General features: G+C 44.4%; 1 protein-coding gene across 2 annotated transcripts in view; it reads left to right on the forward strand.

The window, feature by feature from the left end:
* PTGES3 (prostaglandin E synthase 3) overlaps window positions 1–23068 on the forward strand; it is a 263118-nt gene that overhangs the window by 27808 nt on the left and 212242 nt on the right. For both annotated transcript variants that reach the window (XM_069653533.1, XM_069653534.1), the window contains exon 2: window positions 22443–22556. In XM_069653533.1, the coding sequence (XP_069509634.1) occupies window positions 22443–22556 (114 nt within the window). The remainder of the gene's footprint in view (window positions 1–22442; window positions 22557–23068) is intronic.

Consider the following 23068-nt stretch of genomic DNA (forward strand, 5'->3'; position numbering starts at 1 on the left):
CCTTCAAATGAAGTTCTTTCAGCATGGTCCCTGTCTCGCAAGGTCAAAAAACAATAGAACCTTATACTGCCAGTGCTAGTTGTGGGCCTCTTCAGGGCGCGAGCTGAAAATCAAAGCCGCTGACCTTCACTAGAAATGAGCATACATTCTTTCTTTGCAACATCCCGTAGTAAAGCCATCTGTGAACTTGAAGTCTCGAATCCATCTATGGTCTGCGCCTCAATGTGCAAATGCAAACTGGCTTCTCACCCATCTGCAACGGTTCGCTTGGTGCGTTCTAAGGCCCCCAATTTTGTCCTCGTTGTCTGCGAGCTTTGAAGCCCCAAAGAACCATAACTATCGAGACTTTTAATTTTTTGGGGAAGGTCAGGGTAAGTATAAAGTACCCGAGGAGTTGAGTTGAAAGTGAGATTTATTGTTTTTGTTTTATTATTCACAATACGCAAGCCTCCCCTCGGTTAACAGTGCACAGCATGTACAAGAGATTGCGAAAATTAGTTCCATCCACAAAAATATATACATACACATATAGACAAGGTCAGCAATATGAGGTGAATAGAGAGAATTCAAAGATGACACCCAGGATGGTGAAGGTAGGGGTTAGGGTTAGCGTACTTTGTATGCACACTGTACAATAACATTTATTTACAAAAAGACAATCGTATTACAATTATTTAAACCGGGATTTGTACTTCACAACCAGCTCTTCTTTGGGTGGACATGGCACAGTGGCAATGTTGGGTGGCAATGGATCAGTGCTCTGCACAGAAACGTTCAAAATTCCATATCTGTGCTTCTCTAATACAGCAACAATAAGGCTTTTGACAAAGTCGAACTCCATTTCCTCATAGACTGGTTTCATCACCCATTGCTTACTTCTTTTAGTAAAAGGCCTTAGTGTAGCGAGGCATCCTTACATTACCCGTAGTCCTAGATTGTTCACTGCCGAGATTCTCGTTATGGGCCAAGACGGCAAGTAGAGTCCTATGTCCATGCCCTGTATGCTGAAATGCAAGCACTTTGGCCTGTACTTTTGGCACATATTGTGGAACACCTCCAAACCTCCTGTGTGACAGAATTCTGTCAGTCCCCTCAAATCTCTTGATAGTTTTATCGAAAACAATCTTCTCAATGGCTTTGTGTGTCGGTGAAGATGGATTCAACCACTTCTTCCGTGGCTCCACTGGGGACAAAGGGCCATGTTAGGTTTTCTGACCAGCGGTGCACGTTGGTACAGTGGTGCATCAGTGACCGCCATTTTTCAAGTAGTATTTCCACTGACCCTTCACAAGTTTTGGAGCTCCACCAAAGATGCTTGCTGATAGACTGGGACCACTCTGAAATACTTTCCAAACCTTTTTTTTTTTTTTTTCCCTGCAGCCAAGATTTTCTCACGGTCGATGGAGCTGTCAGTATCCATACCTCGTTCTGCTGAAGAACATCTAGGGCTGTTGTCAATGTGGTGGATGCTTCAGCATCTCCCTGAAAGACAGTACTTGCATTAGTATGGATAACACTAATTATAACTGAAAACAAACACCAGGGGACGACAACTAAGGTCTATATCAATTGGAAAGCACTAACCAAACAATTGGTAAAATAATCACACGATACATAAAAACTATCACTTGACATGCATAAAACAAGTCTGTAGCAGATTAGCCAAGTATGATTACCTGATACACGCTAGAAGTGGTTGATAACTGCAAGCACGTCACGGAAGTAGAATGTTCTTGCTTCAGATTCAAGGGAGAGTCAAGAAGTTGTAAAGGTAAATTATTGTTTGATAATGAAATGCCAATATTTAAAATTGCACATTTCCCCGTGCCCATATATAGATTTCGTTTGTGGGTTTTGAAATCTAAAAATAATATATTGATAAATGTCATTATTCAAAAATCTATACACTCATATCAATGTCCAAAGTATTACAAATTAGAAACACCTAAAATATCAATGAATCCATTCGGCTACCTACACACTACCGCAAGGCCTAAAGCAAAAAACGGACACTTGACTCACCAGTGGTGGAATGTTGATGAATAGAGTGGGAATAGCGTTTGCGAGCAATTTTCGTGTCGATCGCCGTTTATTCTTCTTTGTTACCCAAGATGTGGTGTAAATGTTCGAGGGAAAGTGCCGGCTGCAGATGCGATATCGATCACCCCTCTTGTCCTCAAAGACTTGTTCGACTCTACCTTCCAGCTCATCCAGTGGATATCTGCAATGTCTGACCCATTCTCTTATTCGATCAACAGTTTTCGGGAATACATGCATTGTAGTGCCCTCAGATTTAGCATGGGTCTTCGAAGGGAAACCGCTAATCGAACAGGCAGGCATTGTTGAAAATTCTGAAAAGTAAATATCAAGATTATTATAAAACCTTGATGAATAAAAATGTCAAAGTAAATGAACCATACCATGCTCAATGCAAGGTTTGGTCGCCGGAACTATACCAGTTCATCATGTGCGGCTTAAGACATTTTTTAAATTATGTGACTAAACTCTGAACATGTGACACGTCCCTTGGATGTTCTGTCTTGCACGAAAAGGAAACATGCTCACATTATAGACTGGACCACCCCGAAGGATGCAATTCGATGACAATTGACACAGATGAAAATAGATCTATTGATAGCATAACAATTGAAACTCAAGTCAATAGCAATGAAACCAATGACCATAGCTCTATTGGGTACTGTAATCGCAAATAGAAATGTAAAAATGACCGAAATATGACTAGGGTACATGGCCTTACCTTGACCAGCAAACAGTTGGATTCAGCAGGCCGAGCAGTATGTTGCAGGAGAACAGGTAGATGGCCACAGGTAGCACACTGACGAGTTTGCTCGAAGCAGTCACAGATAGCACAACGACGAGCAGATCAGCATAGATCTCAGTGCTTCTCAGGTAGAAGGTTCAGGAGTTGACTTGCAAAGCACAAAGATGTTCTTATGGGACATATCAAGTGGTTTATAAAGTATTAGAAACAGGGGTATGTTTGTGAATGAATGACGTGGTATTATGTGGTTTGCTGGGGGGGGGGCGGCCTGCCTGAGGGGAGGCCTGCCTGGAGACACGGGGTCTGAGGAGGCCATGTGAGCGATGGCCCCTGGGCGTGGGATACCTTTTGAAGTGTACATGCTGTTTGGCACCTTGGCCGTTTGCGCCCGTGACAGCCCCCCATGCCAGCGCTCATCCCCGGGTGCGAACCGCCTTTGATAGAGGGGGTGGGATGGATGGGCCTGGGGCGTGCAGGCAAGTGTGTTGGAGGGAGGGGCCATCGAGCCCCTCTCATCCTTTACTTCTCAGTAGAAACTCGTACCAAGTGCCTCCAGTAGTGGGTTCGCCCCATGCCCTTATGTGATAACTTTGGATGACATTCGCGTAGATGGGACCACTGAGCAGGACACAGGGCATCCATTTTTCTACCCCCTTTCCACTCCGTCTTGGTGACCAGGCCTCACTGCGCAGAGCACATGGCCCCCACCCTCGTTCCCACTCTGACTGGAAAACTCCAGAGGTATTTGCAACAGCTAATAAATGTAACACATCACTCTTCCTCTGAGATCACGGTCCTGCATGTGAACCAGCCTGAACTAAGCATATAGCTCGTTCATCTCCACAAACCTGTCCTTGCCCATGCACCCTCGCCAGTGGAAACTTACTGCCATTCTGACCCTGTGTCCCTGCAAGGTATTCTCTTCATGTGCCAGAACACTGACCACGCCATGATGCTCACCTAGCAGATCCCCAACTAACATTAGACCCCTACTGCAGTATATCGTTGCCTATCAATAACAAATGTCACAGACCCACACTTCAGTGTATTATAGTGGTCAAGACCCTTAACCTAAGGCCTGTATAATCCAATGTTAATTGATAGTATAGATATATGTGTGACTTTTATAGAGACATAATCGACTGAAAGACTTTGAACAAGTGTTTAGTGCATGCATTATTGAGAATATATTATGTTAGCTTAGATAGTGACCACCCTGCTTCACAGCGACCTGACCTTCACCCATTCGGAGCACAGATGTCTGACGTCCATCCTTGAATGGAGACACTTGATTCATTTAAAAAATCGAAACAACCGTTGTTAAAAAATATGTGGTTTTATTTTGTATCTTATTTTGATGACTCAAAAATACAAGACTTTAAACATTGTACAGGTCAGGTTGCAGCACAGCGAGAGAAAATCCCTTGTCCTGACCGCTGTCACTCGGGAACGTAGCTCTTATGGCACGAATGGCACAGGCGGGTATCACTCTTCGAACGCGGTGTCCAAGCCTCCCGTGACGCCACCATGTAAAGGAACAATAGGCCACCAGCCTGTACCACCTGTGAAAAGGAAGGAAACAAACTGTTTTTAAATGACCAAGATAAGTTTATTAAAAGTTTGTTGTCAATGACAATTCTTGTAACTAATAGCATTTGTCCGAGCAGAATGCCATCTAGACACTGCACACTATTGAACGACTTTCATGCGTTACAATGATATGTATATGTAATTTTGGATATAGTAGAAGACCATGAAATAGGAGTGGCATGACAAGCAGAGTATACTTACTCGTTACTCGGATTACGAGGAAGAACAGTTCGCGAAGTTCATGCATAAGCACCATCATTATCCTCAACACGGACCATGTGAGGCAGGCTGCCCTGAAGTCTGGCAGCTCGGTGATGCATTGCGGTCGTGGCTCACCTTCCGAAATGTAGGCCACGCATCCCGAGTTTTCACAGCAGCAGCAGTTCTCGTTCTCGGTTGACATTAGCTCGCACCGATTGCATGTGCACCAGGTGGAAACGCCGTCCATGCGACTAGGTCCAGGCTCTTCAGCTGTTGAATCGTCCTCCCAACTGCCGTCCGAAGACCCATCGTTTTCGCGTGTTTCCCTTTCCAGTAGTTCCTCCTCGGTATACTCGAGCTCGTACATGTAGGGCATTATTGTAGCCATTGTGTGTTAAACTAAAATAATTTATAGCGGTGGTACTGGTATCTGTTCACATGGGCTACAAGCAACAAAGGTAGCTGACCAGAGCACAGAAACTAGTCACAGAATACTCAAAGTAACACAGAGAGAGGAATGGAATCGAAAATCTGCTGCTGTGTGTTGTGAAACGGTCTATGTATAGTTATTGAGGAAAGAGGCGTCCTGCCATTTCCATGGCGACACGTCATTAGCTGAAGCGCAGCGAATGTTGACACGAGACGTGCTTTGGCGTTGTGAAATGGGTGGTACGCGTCTGCTGATGACGGGCTCAGGGGCGGGGGATATGATTTAGTGCCGCAAAAGCAGGTCAGCCAGGGCGATGGGGGGGAAATGATAGGATTATCACAAAATGGCAGCTCCCTGATGCCTGTTTTCGCGTGCGTTTAATGGATGAAAACTCGGGTAAGGTCCATAGGAATTTTTTCTAAAATCGAGCGACTTAGGCTTAAAAACACATGGCCGACCCGTAGGGGCAATACAATTTTTTTGACCGAACCATTCCTTTAATATAAAACTGTACAGTAAAGATAAATTTCGATTTTGTTCACTTAGGTGCATATTGTAAATTATCTCCCAATTCTCTGTGTAGAATCTCTCAGTAGACTTCCCATTCCAGTCAACTGAAATCAAAGTTGCTTTCCAAAAAATAAAATCTTGCCAATCCCCGGCTGCATTCCAAAACACTGAGGGACTTCCTGAACTCTTAGCTCCCCAATTGCTTAAACTCTCCACATTACTCAAATTGGTGAAGTCTGTCACCATCGGAAATGCCATGATCGTCATAATTTCTGAGACTGCCAAGGACCCTGCGTTTATTGAAAAGTACCATCCCATCTGTTATAAATCGAAAATGGGAAATTATTAGCACACACCTGTATTGCGCCTCTACTTAAGTTGGATCAAACGGGCTTTCTAAAGGCAGATTTCCATCTAACCATATCGGTCTAGGATGCCATAAATTGATAAATGGCTCTAATTTTCACATTCCGGAAGTCCTCAGTGCTTGGCATTGAAGAGACCTTTTGGTTTTCTTGTTCAAAATGCTGGAATCAATCAATGTTGGTGTCTCTTCTGAAATGGATTGGTACTCTACATCATAACCCTAGAACTTCCTTTAAATCGCTGGAAACTTCACACCCCCTACTTTGAGCTCTCCAGGGTACTAGACCGGGTTGCTTCCTATCCATCCTCCTGTTCATGCTACCCCTGCAAGACTTGCTTCTCACTTTCTCAAGAATCCCACCTTCCTTGGCATCACAGTTGGTGAAGTGGAATTAAAACCTGGTCATGATGTCGAGGAATTTGCAACATTAAAATATCGGGGTGCAAAATGTGCACTTGGCAGTGGCTTGTGATATTTCACTCCTGACTAGTAAGAAATGGTAAACGGTGTGCTGTGTATGTAAAGAATTGAGGTGGTGATTGAGTAGTTTTTTTAATGGCTGCTTAGTATCTTGCAACTTGAAATGTTGCCCCCTGAAATGATCACAGCCCCACAAATCTGACCTGCTAAGTCTAATTCCGAAACAATTGCCTCATTTCTTTTCTTCAAACGGGTAGACAACTAAATTAGACAAACCTGGACCGAACCTTAAAGCATGCATGAAAATTGGTGAGCTTCAAATTCTGCACATTAAAGCTACAATCTAGCTTTCCTGGTACAGGAGCCTGGCTAAATGCTGAAGATACTTCTTCCCATCTCCCCTGTCCCATATCGTGAAGACTTCTCTTCCCCTCAAGCTACATATAATAACTGCTGTTATTCGCCCACTACCAAAACCATTCTCTTCTCGCCGAATAGTTGGATGTCTGGTTGGATAGCTAACCACACAGGTCGCTGAACAATTTCTTTCTACTTCACCAGTCCTGCACTTCTACTCATCCATAAGCTAGGCCTTTCTGAGGTCTCGAGCTTATGGATCTTCAGATGTTTTGGACTACAACTCGTGTGATCCTGTACATTTGGCTATGATGGCCTAATCAACATTTTTAGCTGTTGCTGTATTCATCCGTTTGGGAGAGAACTCTGGCACATCATTAAGTGTATCTTGCCTCTGTCAGCTTGAAGGAGATATGGCATTTTATTATTTCAGATGCATGAGCACTACAGACCGTGGCCCAAGGGTACTGTCCCATTTCTGCAAAGACCCCCACCCACCCCCAAACTCCCAGATTATCCCACGAGCAAATCATCTCTTTGGAAACCACTATGTGGAAACTTACTTTGTGCCTATACATCCCAAGCACAGAAGGTAACTGAGGTTTGCCATTGGCAGTTCTCGCTATCAATTTTGAGTACTGCCTTTTGGGCTCAGCTCCGCCTGAGGGTCTTCAAGTTGGAGGTAGTGGCAGCAAATCTAATGAGGGGCGGGATTCACATCTTTCCCTCTATAGACAATTGGCTGATCAGAGCTCGCCCTCCCAAATAGGCTCCAACATCTCATCAGCACCTACCACAAACTGGACTTATCCCTCAATTTCAAGAAGTCCCAGATGACATTTACTGGAGTGGTCCTGGACTCATCAGGGAAGTCTTAGCCTCCTGAGTTGATGGCTCAACAATATCTTGCATGTTTTCTTAAGTTATTGGCCCTCATGCGCTTAAGGATGAGGTCCCTCTAGTGGGCCCACAGATCCCAATGGTCACAGTTCTCAGGCAGGAAGACAGATCTTCAGGTCCTGGGCAAGGTCGCATCAGACCTCCTTTGGTGGGCCTGCAAGGAGATTGTGATGACAGAGGAAACCTTTTGGCAACAGTGGCCGGAGTTAACTGCAGTCACGGGTGCGTACCTCACGGGATGGGGAGCTCACATGAGCGACCGAACAATGAGGGGACTTTCGTCCCCATCAGAATCAAGACTGCACATTAGAACCCTGTTCGAGGCGATCAGACTGGTGCTGATTACCTTTTTGCCTTTCATACAGGGGAAGTATGTCCTGATCATGACGGATAACGGTGGCCATGCATTAACTCAACAAAGGTGGTGTAGGGTCACTAACCACTGTGCAGGGAGGCAATTCGGTTCTGGTTTTGGGCTCTACAAACGGAGATTTGTCGTCTGCTCACTAAGCCGAGGAAGAGACTACGACGGCGGACGCACTGAGCCGACAGAGCAAGGTTTCCCACAATGGGAGTTGGCGGATTACGTCCTAGAGATCTTTGCCCTTTGTGGTGGGAACCCCTCAAGTGGATCGGTTTTGTGTCCAGTATCAACAGGAAGTGCAACCTGTTCTGTTCCAAGGAATTTCCTCAGAGGCTGGGGGATGTTTGTGGGGATGCATTCAGTGTGTACTGGGATTTTCCGTTCGGACCCTCATGTCATCAGTAGGTTGAAGTTCGGGAAATCCATGATCCTGGTTGCTCCGGATTGGGCCAGGTAGACATGGTAGACCTGTCCATCTGCCTTCCATTCAGTCTTCCCTAGAGAGTAGATCTACTCTTGCAAGAGGGAGGCAGTCTTCTTCATCCAGGAATCTTAACACTGAACCTTCACGCCTGGTTTGTGAGGGGCTAAGATGCAAAGATTGGGACCTCCACAAGACGTTGGCTAGAAGACCAGCAACCAAAGCAATATACTGCTGCCATTGGAACAAGTTTTGCAGCTGGTGTAGAGCTAAAGATAGATTTCTCTTGCAATACACCTGCAGTGCTTCCTTTTTTTTCTGCACCTAGTTCACCAAAGCCACAGGTGGCTACCTTAAGGGATACTTGGCAGCGTAATCTATTTTTAAATGCATGTCAGAACAAGGCTCTTACTTTAGGATGACTTTGAAAACGTAGCCCTAGAGTGACAGTTCCATCCTCTCTAAAATCGCGTTGCTCCCCAACTGCTCCCATGACATCAGAACTGCCATTCATCCACCCGCTCTTCTCTACCTTCTCTCCACTCTGCCACCTAGAATTCCTCAACCTACTATCACTCATCCGTGCCTTAGGATCCCCTGCTTTCCTAAAAGAAATCGTGACAACCACCTGCGCAGAGGACTTCGCAAGATCCATTGTCAACACAACTCACTTCTGGCATCCTCCCAGCAGAATTCAAAACCTCCTACATCCAGCCCCTGCTAAAAAGAGATCACCATCAAATAACATACTACACAGAGCAAAGAAAGGAGAGGAGCATCAAGCAGGATGTCAGTTTGCCTGATTAAATCAGTCTGGATTGAATTAGCAGGATTGTTTCTGTTTGCCTCAGAAAACAATATTCTGTTCTCAGTTACATGTAAAAATGTATGTCTAGCAGCTGCTGCTGCTGCTGCTTGTACTTTTTGTAGAGCAGGAAGATGAGCAAAAATGCTGGCCTCAGATCCTGACATAGAATTAACTTTGTTATGCTAACTTGCACTCCATGAAGGAAAAGCAGTACTTTTTAAACTGCTTTCTGAGCGTGTTTTTCTAGAGAAACAAAGGGAGATAGCCTTTATTGTAAACGGAACACTGACATTTTTTTTTTTATTGAGCATTTTTTTTAACATGAGATTACCAACTGTCTCATACACATATATATACGTATAGCTCAGAAATAACAAACCAATCTTACCTTAAGATACATTTTTCGGTTCAACTTAAACACCCCGCACCCACGCCCGCTCACCCCCTTGAGACAAGAAGAGTCAAGGGTGCTGGTCACTGGGATGGTTACATGCATGTCTTTGAGGAGTCATATCCCCGTTTTCATCTTGGTCATTTATAAATGTCTAGGAAGGGCGCCCATTCCATTTATCTACTTGGGGTGATGTTCTCCATCTCTTAAAGGTCTCTAGCTTTCCGGACCCAGGATGATTCTGATGGGAGAGTGAGAGATTTCCAGTCATGGTGATGCAGACCCTGGCCACTAGTAGTAGGAAGTGCAACATGTGGGAGGTACGCTTCCATCGGCCATCCTGCTCTTCAAGGCCTAATAGCACCAGCCTTGGGTCACATTCTCAGGAAACCCCATCTCTTTTTGATCCAGGCTAGCACCTCTTTTCAATATGCCTGGGCTTTTGGGCATGACCACCACATGTGCCAGTAGTCAGCCTGGGCACTGCATCCCCTCCAGCATTGAAGGCTTGTTCGCTCTAACATTTTGGAGTCTTTTGAGGTTGTATTGCCATCTATGCAGCAGTTTTATTCCGTGCAAATTTGTATTGAGCTGAGACTGAGGTTTTGTATGACGATTTGCACATTTGAGACCATAGTTGGTCTGACATCATTGGGCCCAGGTCCTTTTCCCCCCCATCTTTTTTTGAGGCTGTCGATTGTTTCCCATCCGACTCATCAGGGACCTGTATAGCTGTGAGATGAGGCCCCTAATTGAAAGGGTTTATATTTTTTTCAATTGGTGTAAGGTCTCTTTGGATTTTCTCCTTCCATTTTGAAGTCGATGGCGCCCCTTTTCGTTGTAGGAACATGAAGACTCCCAGGGGCTTGGTCTGCAGGTCTGTTGCTAGATCTTGGATAGATATACATCTGTTGACTTTTATAATTTGTCCTGCTCTTTCCAGGCCTGCCTCGTACCATTTCTGATATCGGTGTGGGTCTTGGATTCCATTTCTATTGTGGGGTGCCCATATACAACTCATGGGGGATGGTCATGTCGTGAGTCCTTTCATTTCTTCCCTATTCCACCACAGCTTAAGGAGCGATTCCCCAGCGCAAAATGGTAGAGTACACTGGTGGGGAATGTTTTTTCTTTGGTGCCCACAGCCACTCCCCCAGCTTAACCGGCTCTAGTAAGTGGTTTTCGATGGCCATCCACTGTTTTTGTTTGTCTCCTCTCAGGTGCTGCACCAGAGCTCTGAATTGGGCCGCTCGATAGTATGTGTAATGGTCCAGTAGCCCTGTTCCTCCTCCCTCCTTTGGTTGGGTTAGGGTGCTGTAGGCTATTTGTTGCTTTTTCCCCCTGCCATAAACATTTTAGGAGCATGGCTTTTGAGTTCGTGGGATGATGATCGGGAGCATATGGTACAGGATTTTGGGGAGTATTACAATTTTTGTCATCCAGGCAGCCCAGCCACAATATTTTTAATTTGGCCCACCTTTACAGATCCTGTACTAATTCTGATATTAGAGGTGGGAAAAAAGCCTCAAATAGGTCTTCTGTCACTTTCGCGACGTTGATACCTAGATATCTTAGTTCTGATAAGTTGTAGGTATTCGCCATGTAGGTGTTACTCCCACCTGGGAGGTTTGGTGTCTTGTATGGTAACAGCGTGGATTTTGCTGCATTAACATTTAGAGCTGCCCACTTGCCAAATTCATGTATTGTCCGTAGCACTATGGGTATGGTGGCCTGGGGGTCTGCCAAGCAGAGGAGTATATTGTCTGCGAACATAGCCAGTTTGTATTCTGTGGCACCAACCACTATCCCCTTGATTGTTTTCTCTGTCCTGATTGTATTGCCCAGGGGGCTTGGTGGATCAGGCGTAGAGGAAAGGCGAGAGGGGACACCGCTGTCTAATTCCCTTCACCACTTTTCCCTTTGGGGCTTTATAGGTTGCCTGGATTCCGCGTATAAATTGTTCTCCTAAACCCAGTTTTCTAAGTATGGCCCATATAAAGCCCCAATCCACCCTATCGAACGCCTTCTGAATCCTTACTGAGAAGTGCTTGATTGCCATCCAGTCCCCTATGGTGCTCCATGATGTCCAGACTCTTACACATAGTGTCCGCCCCTTGTCTCCCTTTTATGAAGCCCACCTGGTCCAGGTGTATCGGGCGCGACATTATCTCTTCCATACATGTGGCTAGGACTCTTGCGTATATCTTGGCATCTGTGTTTAACAATGAAGTCGGTAGGATTTGCAGCACGTGGGGTCCTTTCCTGCTTTGGGGATTACCACTATATGCGCTGTAGAGAATGACTGGGGCGCCTAGCTGGATTCTCGTATATGATTGAATAGTTTGGATAGGTGTGGGGAGAGGGTTTCGCTTGTAGAAGCCCATGCCATAGGCATTTTCTCCTGGAGCCTCTCCCGGGGGAAGCCTCTTTATTGCTGCTTTTATTTCCTCTGGGGTTATGGGTGAGCCCAGGAGCGACTGCTCTGAACTCGTTAAGTGTTAGCCCAGCCCTTTCAATGTATTGTCCCATCTTTTTCTGCCCTGTCCCCCTCTGATGTATATAGGTTTTTGTAGTATTTGGCAGATTGGTTAGCTATTTCCTCTGGAGATTGTATCCAGACTACTCAGTTTTAATTCTCTCCACCCGTGATCTTTCTGCTCTTTGGGCTCGTAATCTGGTGGCTAGCATTTTGTCTGCCCTTTACGTGAAACCTTTGCTTTAGTAATTTTTTTTGTTTACTCAGTAGGTCTTCCTGTCCCAGTGCCTTTAGTTCTTCCTTTTTGTTTGAGAGTTTCTAGGTGCTCTTTGCAGTAAGACCCTTGGGCATGTAGCTTTCCCTCAAGGTTTGTTATTTCTTTCCCTAGTTTCTCTCTTGTAACCTCTTTTCGCTTTGCCCCATCCTTTATCAGGTGACCCCTCCATACTGCTTTTCCCGCTTACCATACCGTTGTAATTCCCCCTCCTCCCCTGTTGTCTTCCATCTGACAATATTCTTTTATTGTGCCCTTTAATTCCTGTGCATAGTTTGTCCTTCCACAGGAATTAATTGCATCGCCACTTGAGTCCCAATGATTGATCCCTTCCATGTCTAGTATTGATGGGACCATAGCATGGTCTGACCAGCCTATAGGGTGGATAGCACGGTATTGTACTTTATTACCGAATCTAAAAGTTTGCATATACAAAAAACCCGAAAAATGCTACCGCCAAAGGTTCGAACACCAAAAGTTTGAACCTTTGGGGGTAGCGTTGTAGGTAAGTTAAAAAAAAAAAGACTGCAGGTGTGACCCCCACAACACCCAGCTCACTATACTAGTGAGCGGGGGTTGCGGCGGAAACCCTTGCAGCCCCGTAAAAAAAAATAACAAAAAGAAAAAAGGACTATGCAGCGCTGGTTACCGATCACGGAAGTGAAGGGGAACTGGTGCTCCAGGGACACAGCATGAAGAGAAGGTAAGTAGGGTTTGTTTTATGTTGTGGGTGGGGGTGGGTTGTGTGTGTCGTGGGTGGGGGTGTGGGTATGTAGGGGTTTTGTACGTGCGTTCGCATGGGAAATGTACAAACCTTTTGTGGTTCGTACATTTCACATGTGAACTTTTCGGCTGTGGTAAAATCAGTTGGATCACGTAGTTCTGGATAGCACTGTCCCTAATTCTGGGTCTGGTTTCTCTGTTGACCAGCAGATAGTCAATTCTAATGAATGTTTCATGGACACCGGACCTGAACGTATACCACTTGTCTGGCTTAGCTGATCTCCAGACATCCACCAGGTCTCCCTCACTGAGGTTGGTTAGGAACCTGCTACCCTCATCCCTGGAGTGGTCCTTAGTTATCACCCGTGTCACTTGCCTATATATTTGTGGGTCCGCCCATCTGTTAAAATCTCCGCATATTATCACTTGGCCTTTGCTCTTTCCTGCTATTGTGGCAAGGGCTTTCTCATTGAACACCCCTTGGCCTTGATTTGGCGCGTATACCCCCCGGAAGGTGATCTGTGTAGATTCCCATTCACCCTGGACCACCAGGAGCCTACCTCCCATTGCTGCTTGCACCACTGTGTTTGCCAGTCTGATTCGTTTATGCAGTATCGGGCCTACTCCCCCTTTTTTGTGGTCTGCTTTGGTCCAGTATGTTTGTCCCACTCGTCTCCCTCTGAGGTTTCTCTTCCCCCTGGTTTGAGGCTGGTCTCTTGGATAAAGAGGACGTTGAGGGCGGCTCTTCAAATTCCCTCTCCACCAGGGATCTTTAACACTGCCATTTTAAGGTCAGCATGCAGGTGTCCATCATGCACTACTGGAAGTTGAAGCCACTTTGTCCAATGAATGGTAAGATCCTGGAAAAGTTAGGGTACTTTCTGCCAGTTTTAATCTCGTTTCTCATTTTCTTCCTTTGTCTGTGAATTCCTGATGGTATGATGCTTTTGTCTGATTGTTTGCTTAAGTTTGACCAACTGCCCACCGTCTTGTCTGTCTTGGCCAAGTTTGATACATGTGAAAGGGAATTCAAAAGAGCTGACATGCCCTTTGTATTGGATCCAGCTGTTAAATTGAAGGGCTTCATATGGCATTTTGCACATCTATTCAATTTTAGTACTGCATCTACTCACTAAGCTATGAAGCCGGATATTCCGGCACAATGATTTTAGTGCCATCCTGTTTGCAGGCGATGCACAGTGATATGTGCCAAGGATCAAACACTTTGGCAAAGCAGCTGGGGAGCAGGTTTAAGTGGATCTAGGTCACCTGGCCTAAGGACCGCCCACCTGGTGCCTTCCTGGTTGCTGCTCCTTTTTACCACTTAGCAAGCCCCGCCCACCTGGTGCCTTCCTGGTTGCCGCTCCTTTTTACCACTTAGCAAGCCCCGCCCACCTGATGCCTGCCTGCTTGCTGCTCTTTTCCCTACTTAAGGAGCCATCCAGCCTCTCTTCCTTTGCAGCTGGGGAGCAGGTGTAAGTGGATCTAGGTCACCTGGCCTAAGCCCCGCCTACCTTCTTAGCGTTGCCTCTTCCTTCCTGCTTTTAACTCTTAGATGAAGGGCGTCTCTTGCCCGGGCGTCCAAAGTGAAGGGCAGTCAAAGAAAAGGGCTGCTTGGACCTGTTCGGACCAGGACAATCCAGGGTCCGACCCCGTGCTAAGACCGCAGGTAAGCATGCACCAACATGTGTTTAAACCCTCTGTCCAAACAGGCCATCCCCACCCTCTCTGGTCCCACTGTGTTGTTCCCTTGTGCACCCCCCCCCCCCCTTACTGCACACAGGAGTCTGTCCTGATAAATTCTGGTTTCACCATCACCGTCCTGTGGCCTATGCTGGATTTTACTTTTATGGACTTCATTGATTCACGGTGCGTCACCCTTTCTCAACTCTCATGCTGGACTTCCTTTGCATCTAGTACTCATGGTGGCCCTGAATCATGCTGTTCAAGCTTCATCTTGTATCCTGGCTTGTAACGTGTTAATACTGACTTGTGCAATTGTATTCGCTCTCCTCTCTTGCTTCTCCACTCTTTTTGACTGCTTACTCTCTGTTCTCTCCTCCCCTCCCCTCTCCCTTTTCCTATCTCCTCCCCTTACTTTCTTCTATGCACTTACTCTATCAGAATTGTCCCTGGATCTACTATGATAGCAACCTAGTCTGTCGCTCTCCTATCCCCTTATTGTTGCCCCCCCCTCCTCCAGCACTATCTGAAACGTTGTCAGGCCTAGTACGATAGTCACTTGTTTTGCTCCTCCCCTCCCTTTCTGCACCCCCCCTCCCTCACCTTTTGTTTTCCTCCGGCTCTACTAGAAATGTCGTCAGGCCTAGTACGGTAGTTGCCTGTCTGTTTCCATTTCCTTCCCACTCTCCCCCTCCCTTCCATTCCCTTCCCACTCTCCCCCTCCCTTCCTTATGTCTTAGCACTTGCACTATCTGAAATGTCAGGCCGAGTACGATAGTTAATTTCACATCCTTACTGTTCATGGCCTGTAAGAATGTCTATTTTCCCTTGTTCCCTTCCTTGCCTTGAAGCTCTTTGAAACACATTGTGTATAGGCGTTATATAAATAAACTATCACATCATATCTGCGATTCGGGAACTTAGTTTGTTATGCGTTGTTAAGCAAGTTTGACTATCCATATAAAATAGGGCTTTCTTTTTTTGCGTATCAAACTAGCAGATATCATAGTTGTAAACTAAGCTTTAAAAGGGGAATTTTATTATTGCTAGTTTTCATTCCCTAATAAGAAATTCAGTAGGTAAGTGGAGCGGTGTGCGAGTTTACAGTGCAATGTTCCATCACCCCTCCAATTAAATATTTACATATTAGAATAAACGCTGCCAATAACAACTTTAAAAAAGTAATTTCCCAGGCTTTCCAAATCAATCCCATATCATGTACTGTTCCGGCAAAGATGCAGAAGGATAAAACTTGCATCTTAACAGAATCTTGTATGGCATGTGATGGTACTCGGATACACGCATATATCCAGACACAAACACCCTGCTCCCGATTCACTCTTTACAGCTGTTTGGATATGCTATTTGACCTGGAAGGCACTTAGTGTGGCAGCTTTAAACCATGTCCACTTGTTTTATAGGCGTCAGCACCATGGCCAATGAAATCGCCATCTATTAAAGGCTGCAATGTCTTTGTGATTACCAAGGTGAGTCCAGGTTTCGCTGGTTCCTCCACCTGACTTGTGTGATTCATTATTACTTTGCAATTCCTTTAAATTGGTGGTGCTTTGGCATTGCTCTGCAGTTAGCTGTAGTCTCAGGGACGTTGGTGGTGATGAGACATGCAGCCTTCCTATTCTGCTACTCTACAGAAAAGCAGGAAATCGACTTTGACACTCCTCTCTCGCTAACATTTCTGCCACGTTACTACTACACTCGATAGAAATTCCTTTGTACCACACCATGAAGAGCAACTGTACCTCACTGGATGTGCACCGTCACCTTAACGTAATTCCCATATCTGCAGGTTCAAGTATAAGACAAAATTGCCAATATTTGAATGCCACACAATCCATCTTTAGCTCTGCATATTACCAACTCTGTGGCAGCACCTTTTTTATTACCGGCCCTTGCTTTCACACAATCGTGTACGGCCATTGAGCCTGTCGGGTTAATTGGAAGTAAACAAGTCTTCAACACCCAGAAGCAATCCTTTCCAAAATGAAGCGCGACATTTTCTTCTGATCACCAAACTACGAAAGGATGCGTCGCCCTTAGAATAAGACTGCATAGTTTAAAAAAAGGAAGATTCACGCTTAATTGGCACACACACACGGCAGCTAAAATTCAGGCCGCGAGGCTTTGCAGCCCTTGGCGTACAGTACAAATGCAGACCTCGGCAAAACAAAAAATTACGGCTTCAGCGTACCTTTATCTTCAATGGATCGATTTGGCATCAAGCAATGGGCAGGGAAAAAATAATTGCAGGGAGTCACTGAAGCATGGCTCGAACTGAACTGGTGGTCGTTTTCTTCCAAATGAAAAGCAGGCAAAACAAACTAATGGATTTGCGTCATGTGACTGTAGCATTTGTTAGGAAAATTCCTGGTCAAACACAGTAGTCTGGGGGACTGACCGGTGAACTATTGGCCATTTGATACTGCAAGCTGATTGGGCAGTGATGTTTTACTGACAACAAAGAACCAAGTGACTGATCAGCTAGCAGGAACAGGTATAGCGGTGACTTTGCTCTGCAGCTCGATCAGCCTGCAGAGAAAATCGACAGCCCTCCAGTACTGGTACTCCTTTTTTATTTTTTTATTACTTGTATTTAATCATAAAAATTTTTTTTACAAGTGAATTTCATCTGGTCGATTTCATATTCGCATTGCGTCTTACGATCAATGCCAGCCTTACAGTTAGATTAGTTGTTAGGCCGTTGTAAGCCCAACCTCCGGTGTCAGTTTTGTTCTTTCCATTGCCAAGTTCAAAAGTTTAGCAGCTGCCGTAAGCCATCGAGTCTTTTCTCCTGTAATAAGGCGATTCCACCAGATGTATTTGTTTCCCGCGAAGGAGGTGGCCGTCAAAGGGGTGAAGTAGGCAATCCTGGCTTGATGGAGAGCAGGGCAGCGCATCAATAGATGTTTTATCGATGCAATCTCTTGGGGGTTTGCACAAAGTCTACAGGTTTTTTCCTCTGAACCTGTTCTGATCGCTAGAATTTCTTGGGTTGGTAAGACATTTAGGCGAGCTTTTAAGAAAATTCTCATCCGTGATTTGTCGGGGTATCTATTGCAATAATCCATAGGTTCTTTCAATTTATTCATAGGAAGGTGGGCTAGAAGTTTGTTTGCTGATGCTTTTTCAATTGTGTTAATCCAATCCAAACATTCCAGTTTTATTTTGATCCTAGTTGGATTTTCCTTCAGTTCTTCTTCGGTACACACTATTGTCTGTAGTTTTTGTTTTTGGTACATAGCCCACAGGTTCATAGTGTGATTGGAGCCTTTTTCAATTTCTTTTGCCATCATTCGATAGATTTCGAGACTCTCCGGGTGAATGATTTTTCTATATAGCTGAAGAGAAGTGTGGTCCACCACTGCTTTCAGGGACAGAAGTCCAAGTTCTCGCCTTATAGGAGCGATCGGGGTAATTTGGTAGACCCAGGACCGCTCTCCATATGTAGCCTTTGAGTTTTTGCCAGGGTAGTGGAGGGATTGAAGGTGTGGCGTACATGCCATAGGTCAACGAGGGAACAATCTTCGCCTTGTAGTAGTTTATTGCTGGTTGAAGTGAGAACTTGCCGTATTTTCGGTCTACTAATCTCAGTTGCGCTGTTAGATTTTTTTTGTTTTCGACCATAAGCTAGCTTGCATGCTGCAAGATTTCTTTGAGCTGTCAAGTTGTACTCCCAGATATTTGAATGAGTCCACCACTTCAATTTGTGTCTCGTTGAGATGCCATTGAAACCGCTCCTTTTTACTGGCAGGTTTTTGTAGGATCATTATTTTTGTTTTAGATTTGTTAATCTCCAAGTTATTTTCCTGCATATAGGTTGAGAGATTATCCAGTTGACGTTGGAGACCAACCTGGGTCAGATCAAGTAGAATTAGGTCATCCGCATACAGCAGTCTTGAAATTCTTGCCGACCCTATTTTTGGTGGAAATGACCTGATCTTACTTTGGCTATCTTTGAAATACCCCAGAAAAGATATAAACAGCGCCGGAGCCACAGGGCAACCTTGTTTTACTCCGCCACGTCAGGATGGAATTTGTACTCCTTTTTATTGACGAGAAGTGGCGGCCCTGTAAAGTAGACATTTTGATAAGTGCCCATGTAAAGCACTGGATAAAGTGCTGATTTAAATGTATGTAGACTTCTAAGGACTATGGACATTAAAGTACAGCTAGCTGAATTGATATGTTAATGTTAAAGGATATTTGTACCGTGCACTATCACGACCAGTGTGGTCCCCTGGAGCTCTGGCGGCTCTGAAAAAAAAAGGCAGGGGGGGGGTGAGTTAGTGGGAATAAACTGGAAAAGTGCAAGAGAGCAGTGATGTGCTGTTGGCAGCAGCCTCATCCTGGTGGGTCCGTTGGCTGGGCTTGGGGTGTTTTACGGTCGGTAGTCGTGTGCTGCTATGCAAGTCTGTTGTTTGTTTTGTTGCAGTGTAGTGAAGTTGTGCGGATTGTTGTTTTAGCCTTGTGGTTGTGTTTGGTTAGAGCTTGAGATGTGTATGCAGAGGGGTGAAATTATTAGTGGATTGATTAATTGGCATTGCTGTCCTTGCAATTATGTCTAGGTGTGATACTTGCTATCATTCACTATTCAATCTGAGTGTGGCACTTTCTAATCCTCAATATCCTATATAGATTTGAAGCAGGCTAGTGATCCCTATTACATCTTAGTATGGTAGTTGTTAACATTCACTGTTTCGTTTAAGTGTGGCTCATGCTAACATTCATGATCTTATCCAGATGCGACGCAGGCTAAAGTTAAGAATTCGATCTGAGTGAGGCACACGCTAAGGTTCAGAATTCCATCTAAGTGTGGCACATGCTAACATTCATAAACCTATCTGGAAGTGACACGGGCTAAACGTCAAATTCCATCTAAGTGATGCACACGCTAGAAGTTCACAATGTCCAAAATGACACCATCTTGTTCGCACTGTGAAGCCAGGATTACAACCTAAACCACCTAGTTCCGTGTTCAAAAGTTGTCGGTAGATATCAGTTTAATAAAGCAGTTTGATTTAAATTTCATTTCTAAGCACAACCACGTTTGGCAAATGAGCAGAAGTACATGCAGATAAATGACATTGCATGAATGTTGAACAAATCACGAAGTGGGGAGGCCATTTTTGGAACCTGTTTTTTCTGTTTGCAAACTTGGCAATTTGTCCTTATTATATCTTTGGCCTCTCGTTAATTTTGCATCTCCCCTATCACTCCCATTTCCTCTCATCCTATGTGCTTGTGGTCAGTTGGGTGGTGGGATAAGGTGGGCATGCTCCCCTGGGGGCCTGGATGGAAGGTGTGGATTTGTGGTGTCAGTGGAGGGTGTATAAAGGGTTTAATCTGTGGTCGTGGGAAAGGGGTGTACCTGTTTGTAGCTTAAGGGTGGTGATATGGCAATTTTGGGTACGAAAACTGCCTATGGGAGGGCAGTTGAAATGTATCTTTTTTGCGTAATGCTTTTATAGTCTGTGTGGATATGTTTGGGCTGTGGATATAAAGCTTGCTTGCATTTGTGTGGCTTTGGCTTGGCCTGAGAGAAGGTGTAGGGGCTGGATACCTGAGCAATAGGATATCAAAGCACTTTGATTGGTAGTTGCTAAACCTGTATGTGATCGACCTAATCCAGTGGCTACTGTTGCGAATAAGAAAGGATGTCCGGAGAAAAATGAGACTACGGAAAATTTTCTTTTTTAAAAAATAAAATGTTTGGCTAATATTTGGTAACCTGGCCATTTTTTACTGCTGCCCTTATTGCACAAAAGCAGTTGCCCTATTCTCCCAAGGACTCAGTATTGCTAATCCCCTACCAAGTGAGCATTATAGCACATAAGACCCCACGAACCACTCTTGGGTGTTATAAACGTGCCTGATAGTCATTATTGCTATTCCAGTGCAATAACTTTTGTCTCGGCGCACACAAAAACAATACAAAATAACTCATTGTTGAAATCAAACCTGAAAATACTTCTGAACCGTTAACAACCTTCTATAATATATTTAAACCAAATTGCCCCAACAATCTATTAAGATTCTGGTTACATTTACGAAAGTACATAAAAGGATATTTGAACCATTAAAGACTATTATAATGTGTCATATAGAACTTCACCTACCCATCTAATAGAACCTCTCGGATTTCGATTGCCAATTACACACAGATTTTGGGATAAACAAAGTCACGCGCTCATTCCTTTTATTTATTTTATTTATATTTTAATGTGATAAGTAAATTCAAACTTTACACATAATAGACATTATTCATTAATAGCAATAAGAGCAATAGGTGAAAAATATTCAACAAAATAAATTTAAAATTTAAATAAACAGATAATCATATATCAAATGTCGAATTGAGAATAAGCAGTATTATCATCTTTACCCCAAATGCTGGACGAACTTATACATTGTGCAAAAATGTACAAATTTACAGGAATACTCACAACAAAATATTTAAAGAAAAACATTTCCCCCTTAGACACTTATTCAGCATTTCTTGTTGGTTTACTTAACCTGAAATAAAGGGGATAAAAAACAATGCTGATGGTCACTTTTCCAGGAAGGACAGTAATGCCACCTATTGGAGTTTCTGTTATTCCATAAACATGTTGCATCTGCCGAGCTGGAATGTACATCCAAGACCCTTCATGAAAAAGGGCTTGTTTTTGTCAGGACCATGGTATAGCTTTCTTTCCAAGTACTGATTGACTCTAACATTACTCAAGAGCTATCAAGTACATCACTGGGCCCGTTTTTTCACCACCAGTATATGATTGTCAATCGTGTCGGGATGCAACAGGATCTCCAGGCATAGACGTGTATTTTCACTTGATAGATTTGAGCCACTATCAAGCGGGTGCTCCTGCGGCACACATCAAGGCAAACGCCTTTTGTGGACCTTGAGGCAAGGAGATCCCAAAAGCATATCCCAGTACAAAAAGGTTTTGCGTCTTAGGTGCAAGGTGATTTTGGGTGTACCTATTGGGAGAGCCAAAAGCTTTTTACTTTTATTTTACGTCGATCACCAGCCTTTAAGTGTCCCAAAATGTTTGCTCCATAGAATGCATAATGTACTAAGGCTTTTTCAACTTCTATGTTTGAGCCGGTAACCCTAGCCATTTATCGATTTAAAAAAACATAGTTGGTAGTCATCCCCTGCTGGCCACCCTGTCGCTGTTCGCCACCAGGCCACTATAACAGAAAAGGTTCCACCATAGGTGGTGTAGCCTGGTGTCATGAGTCCTCTCTCTGGCGACTTAGGTCCTGGGAACTTGCTCCCGACTGAGGGCTAACTGGTAACTATCTATTGAGTAGTTGCAGTAAGTTGCAGACCCCTGCTCTAATGGACTGAACTGAAAAGGGTCTGGATAGACTTCTAAAGGATTTTCTGTTCAGCTATACTAGACACCATACAATATGAAACTACTCTCCATTTACTACCCAATTTAGGTTAACGGTACGTTAGCTTAGCACTATCTGTGGATGTGCATGATTTTACTTAACAGCGGTTTGAACTTGATTTCTTGTGTGTAATAGTATATTTGTGTTCTTACCTGTGTCTCTCAACTGTACCTCATACCAAGCCTACCTAACTTGATGTGTGGCCAGAGACTTGAGACCGTTTTTCTGGGCGTACCATAGCGAGGCTTTGTAATGAAACCGGAGTGTTTTATTTGTTACACAAGTGAAAAATGTTTTAGTATCAACCATATTTTCTTTGTTTCTAGGCAGCCAGCTTCTGCAAAGTGGTACGACAGACGAGATTATGTCTTTATTGAGTTTTGTGTGGAAGACAGCAAAGAAGTAAAAATAGACTTTGAGAAAACTAAGCTAACATTCAGGTAAGTGAGACTTAATAATTCAAAATGTGCATTACTTTGGGAGGAGGATAATCTTTATTTTTTTAATACTCTAAGGACTGTGATAATTGCTGGAGGCGCCCTATGACGTCTGAAAGAACAGATCAGGCTGGCTATTGGTGTTCCAAGGCTTGTCCAGGCTGCAGATGCTGCTGGTAAATTGTGGGTAAAAGGCCCAGAAAATTGCTCCAGCAGGAAAGGCTCAACAAGTGCATGGGGGAGCAGAGCAGGCAAGGAGCTGGATAAAGGCAGCCCACAATGTCTCTAGCGGGAAGGGGTCAGATATCCTACCATACCTGTTGGTTAGTTGGACTGCCACTCAGCCTAGACCTCTGCCACAGGAAGTGAGGAATACTCTGGGACTTAGACTTGTTTAAACCTGTATGAACCAATAGGGAGACTGCCATGTCGGCTCACAATGAGCCCACGTGGTCAGAAGGGCCGTTTTAAGGACATCATGTCTTTTCCCTGAACACAGGGAGCCCACAAATACA

The sequence above is a fragment of the Ambystoma mexicanum genome, chromosome 3q (genome assembly GCF_040938575.1).
Source record: "Ambystoma mexicanum isolate Mex_15411 chromosome 3q, UKY_AmexF1_1, whole genome shotgun sequence".
NCBI lineage: Eukaryota > Metazoa > Chordata > Amphibia > Caudata > Ambystomatidae > Ambystoma > Ambystoma mexicanum.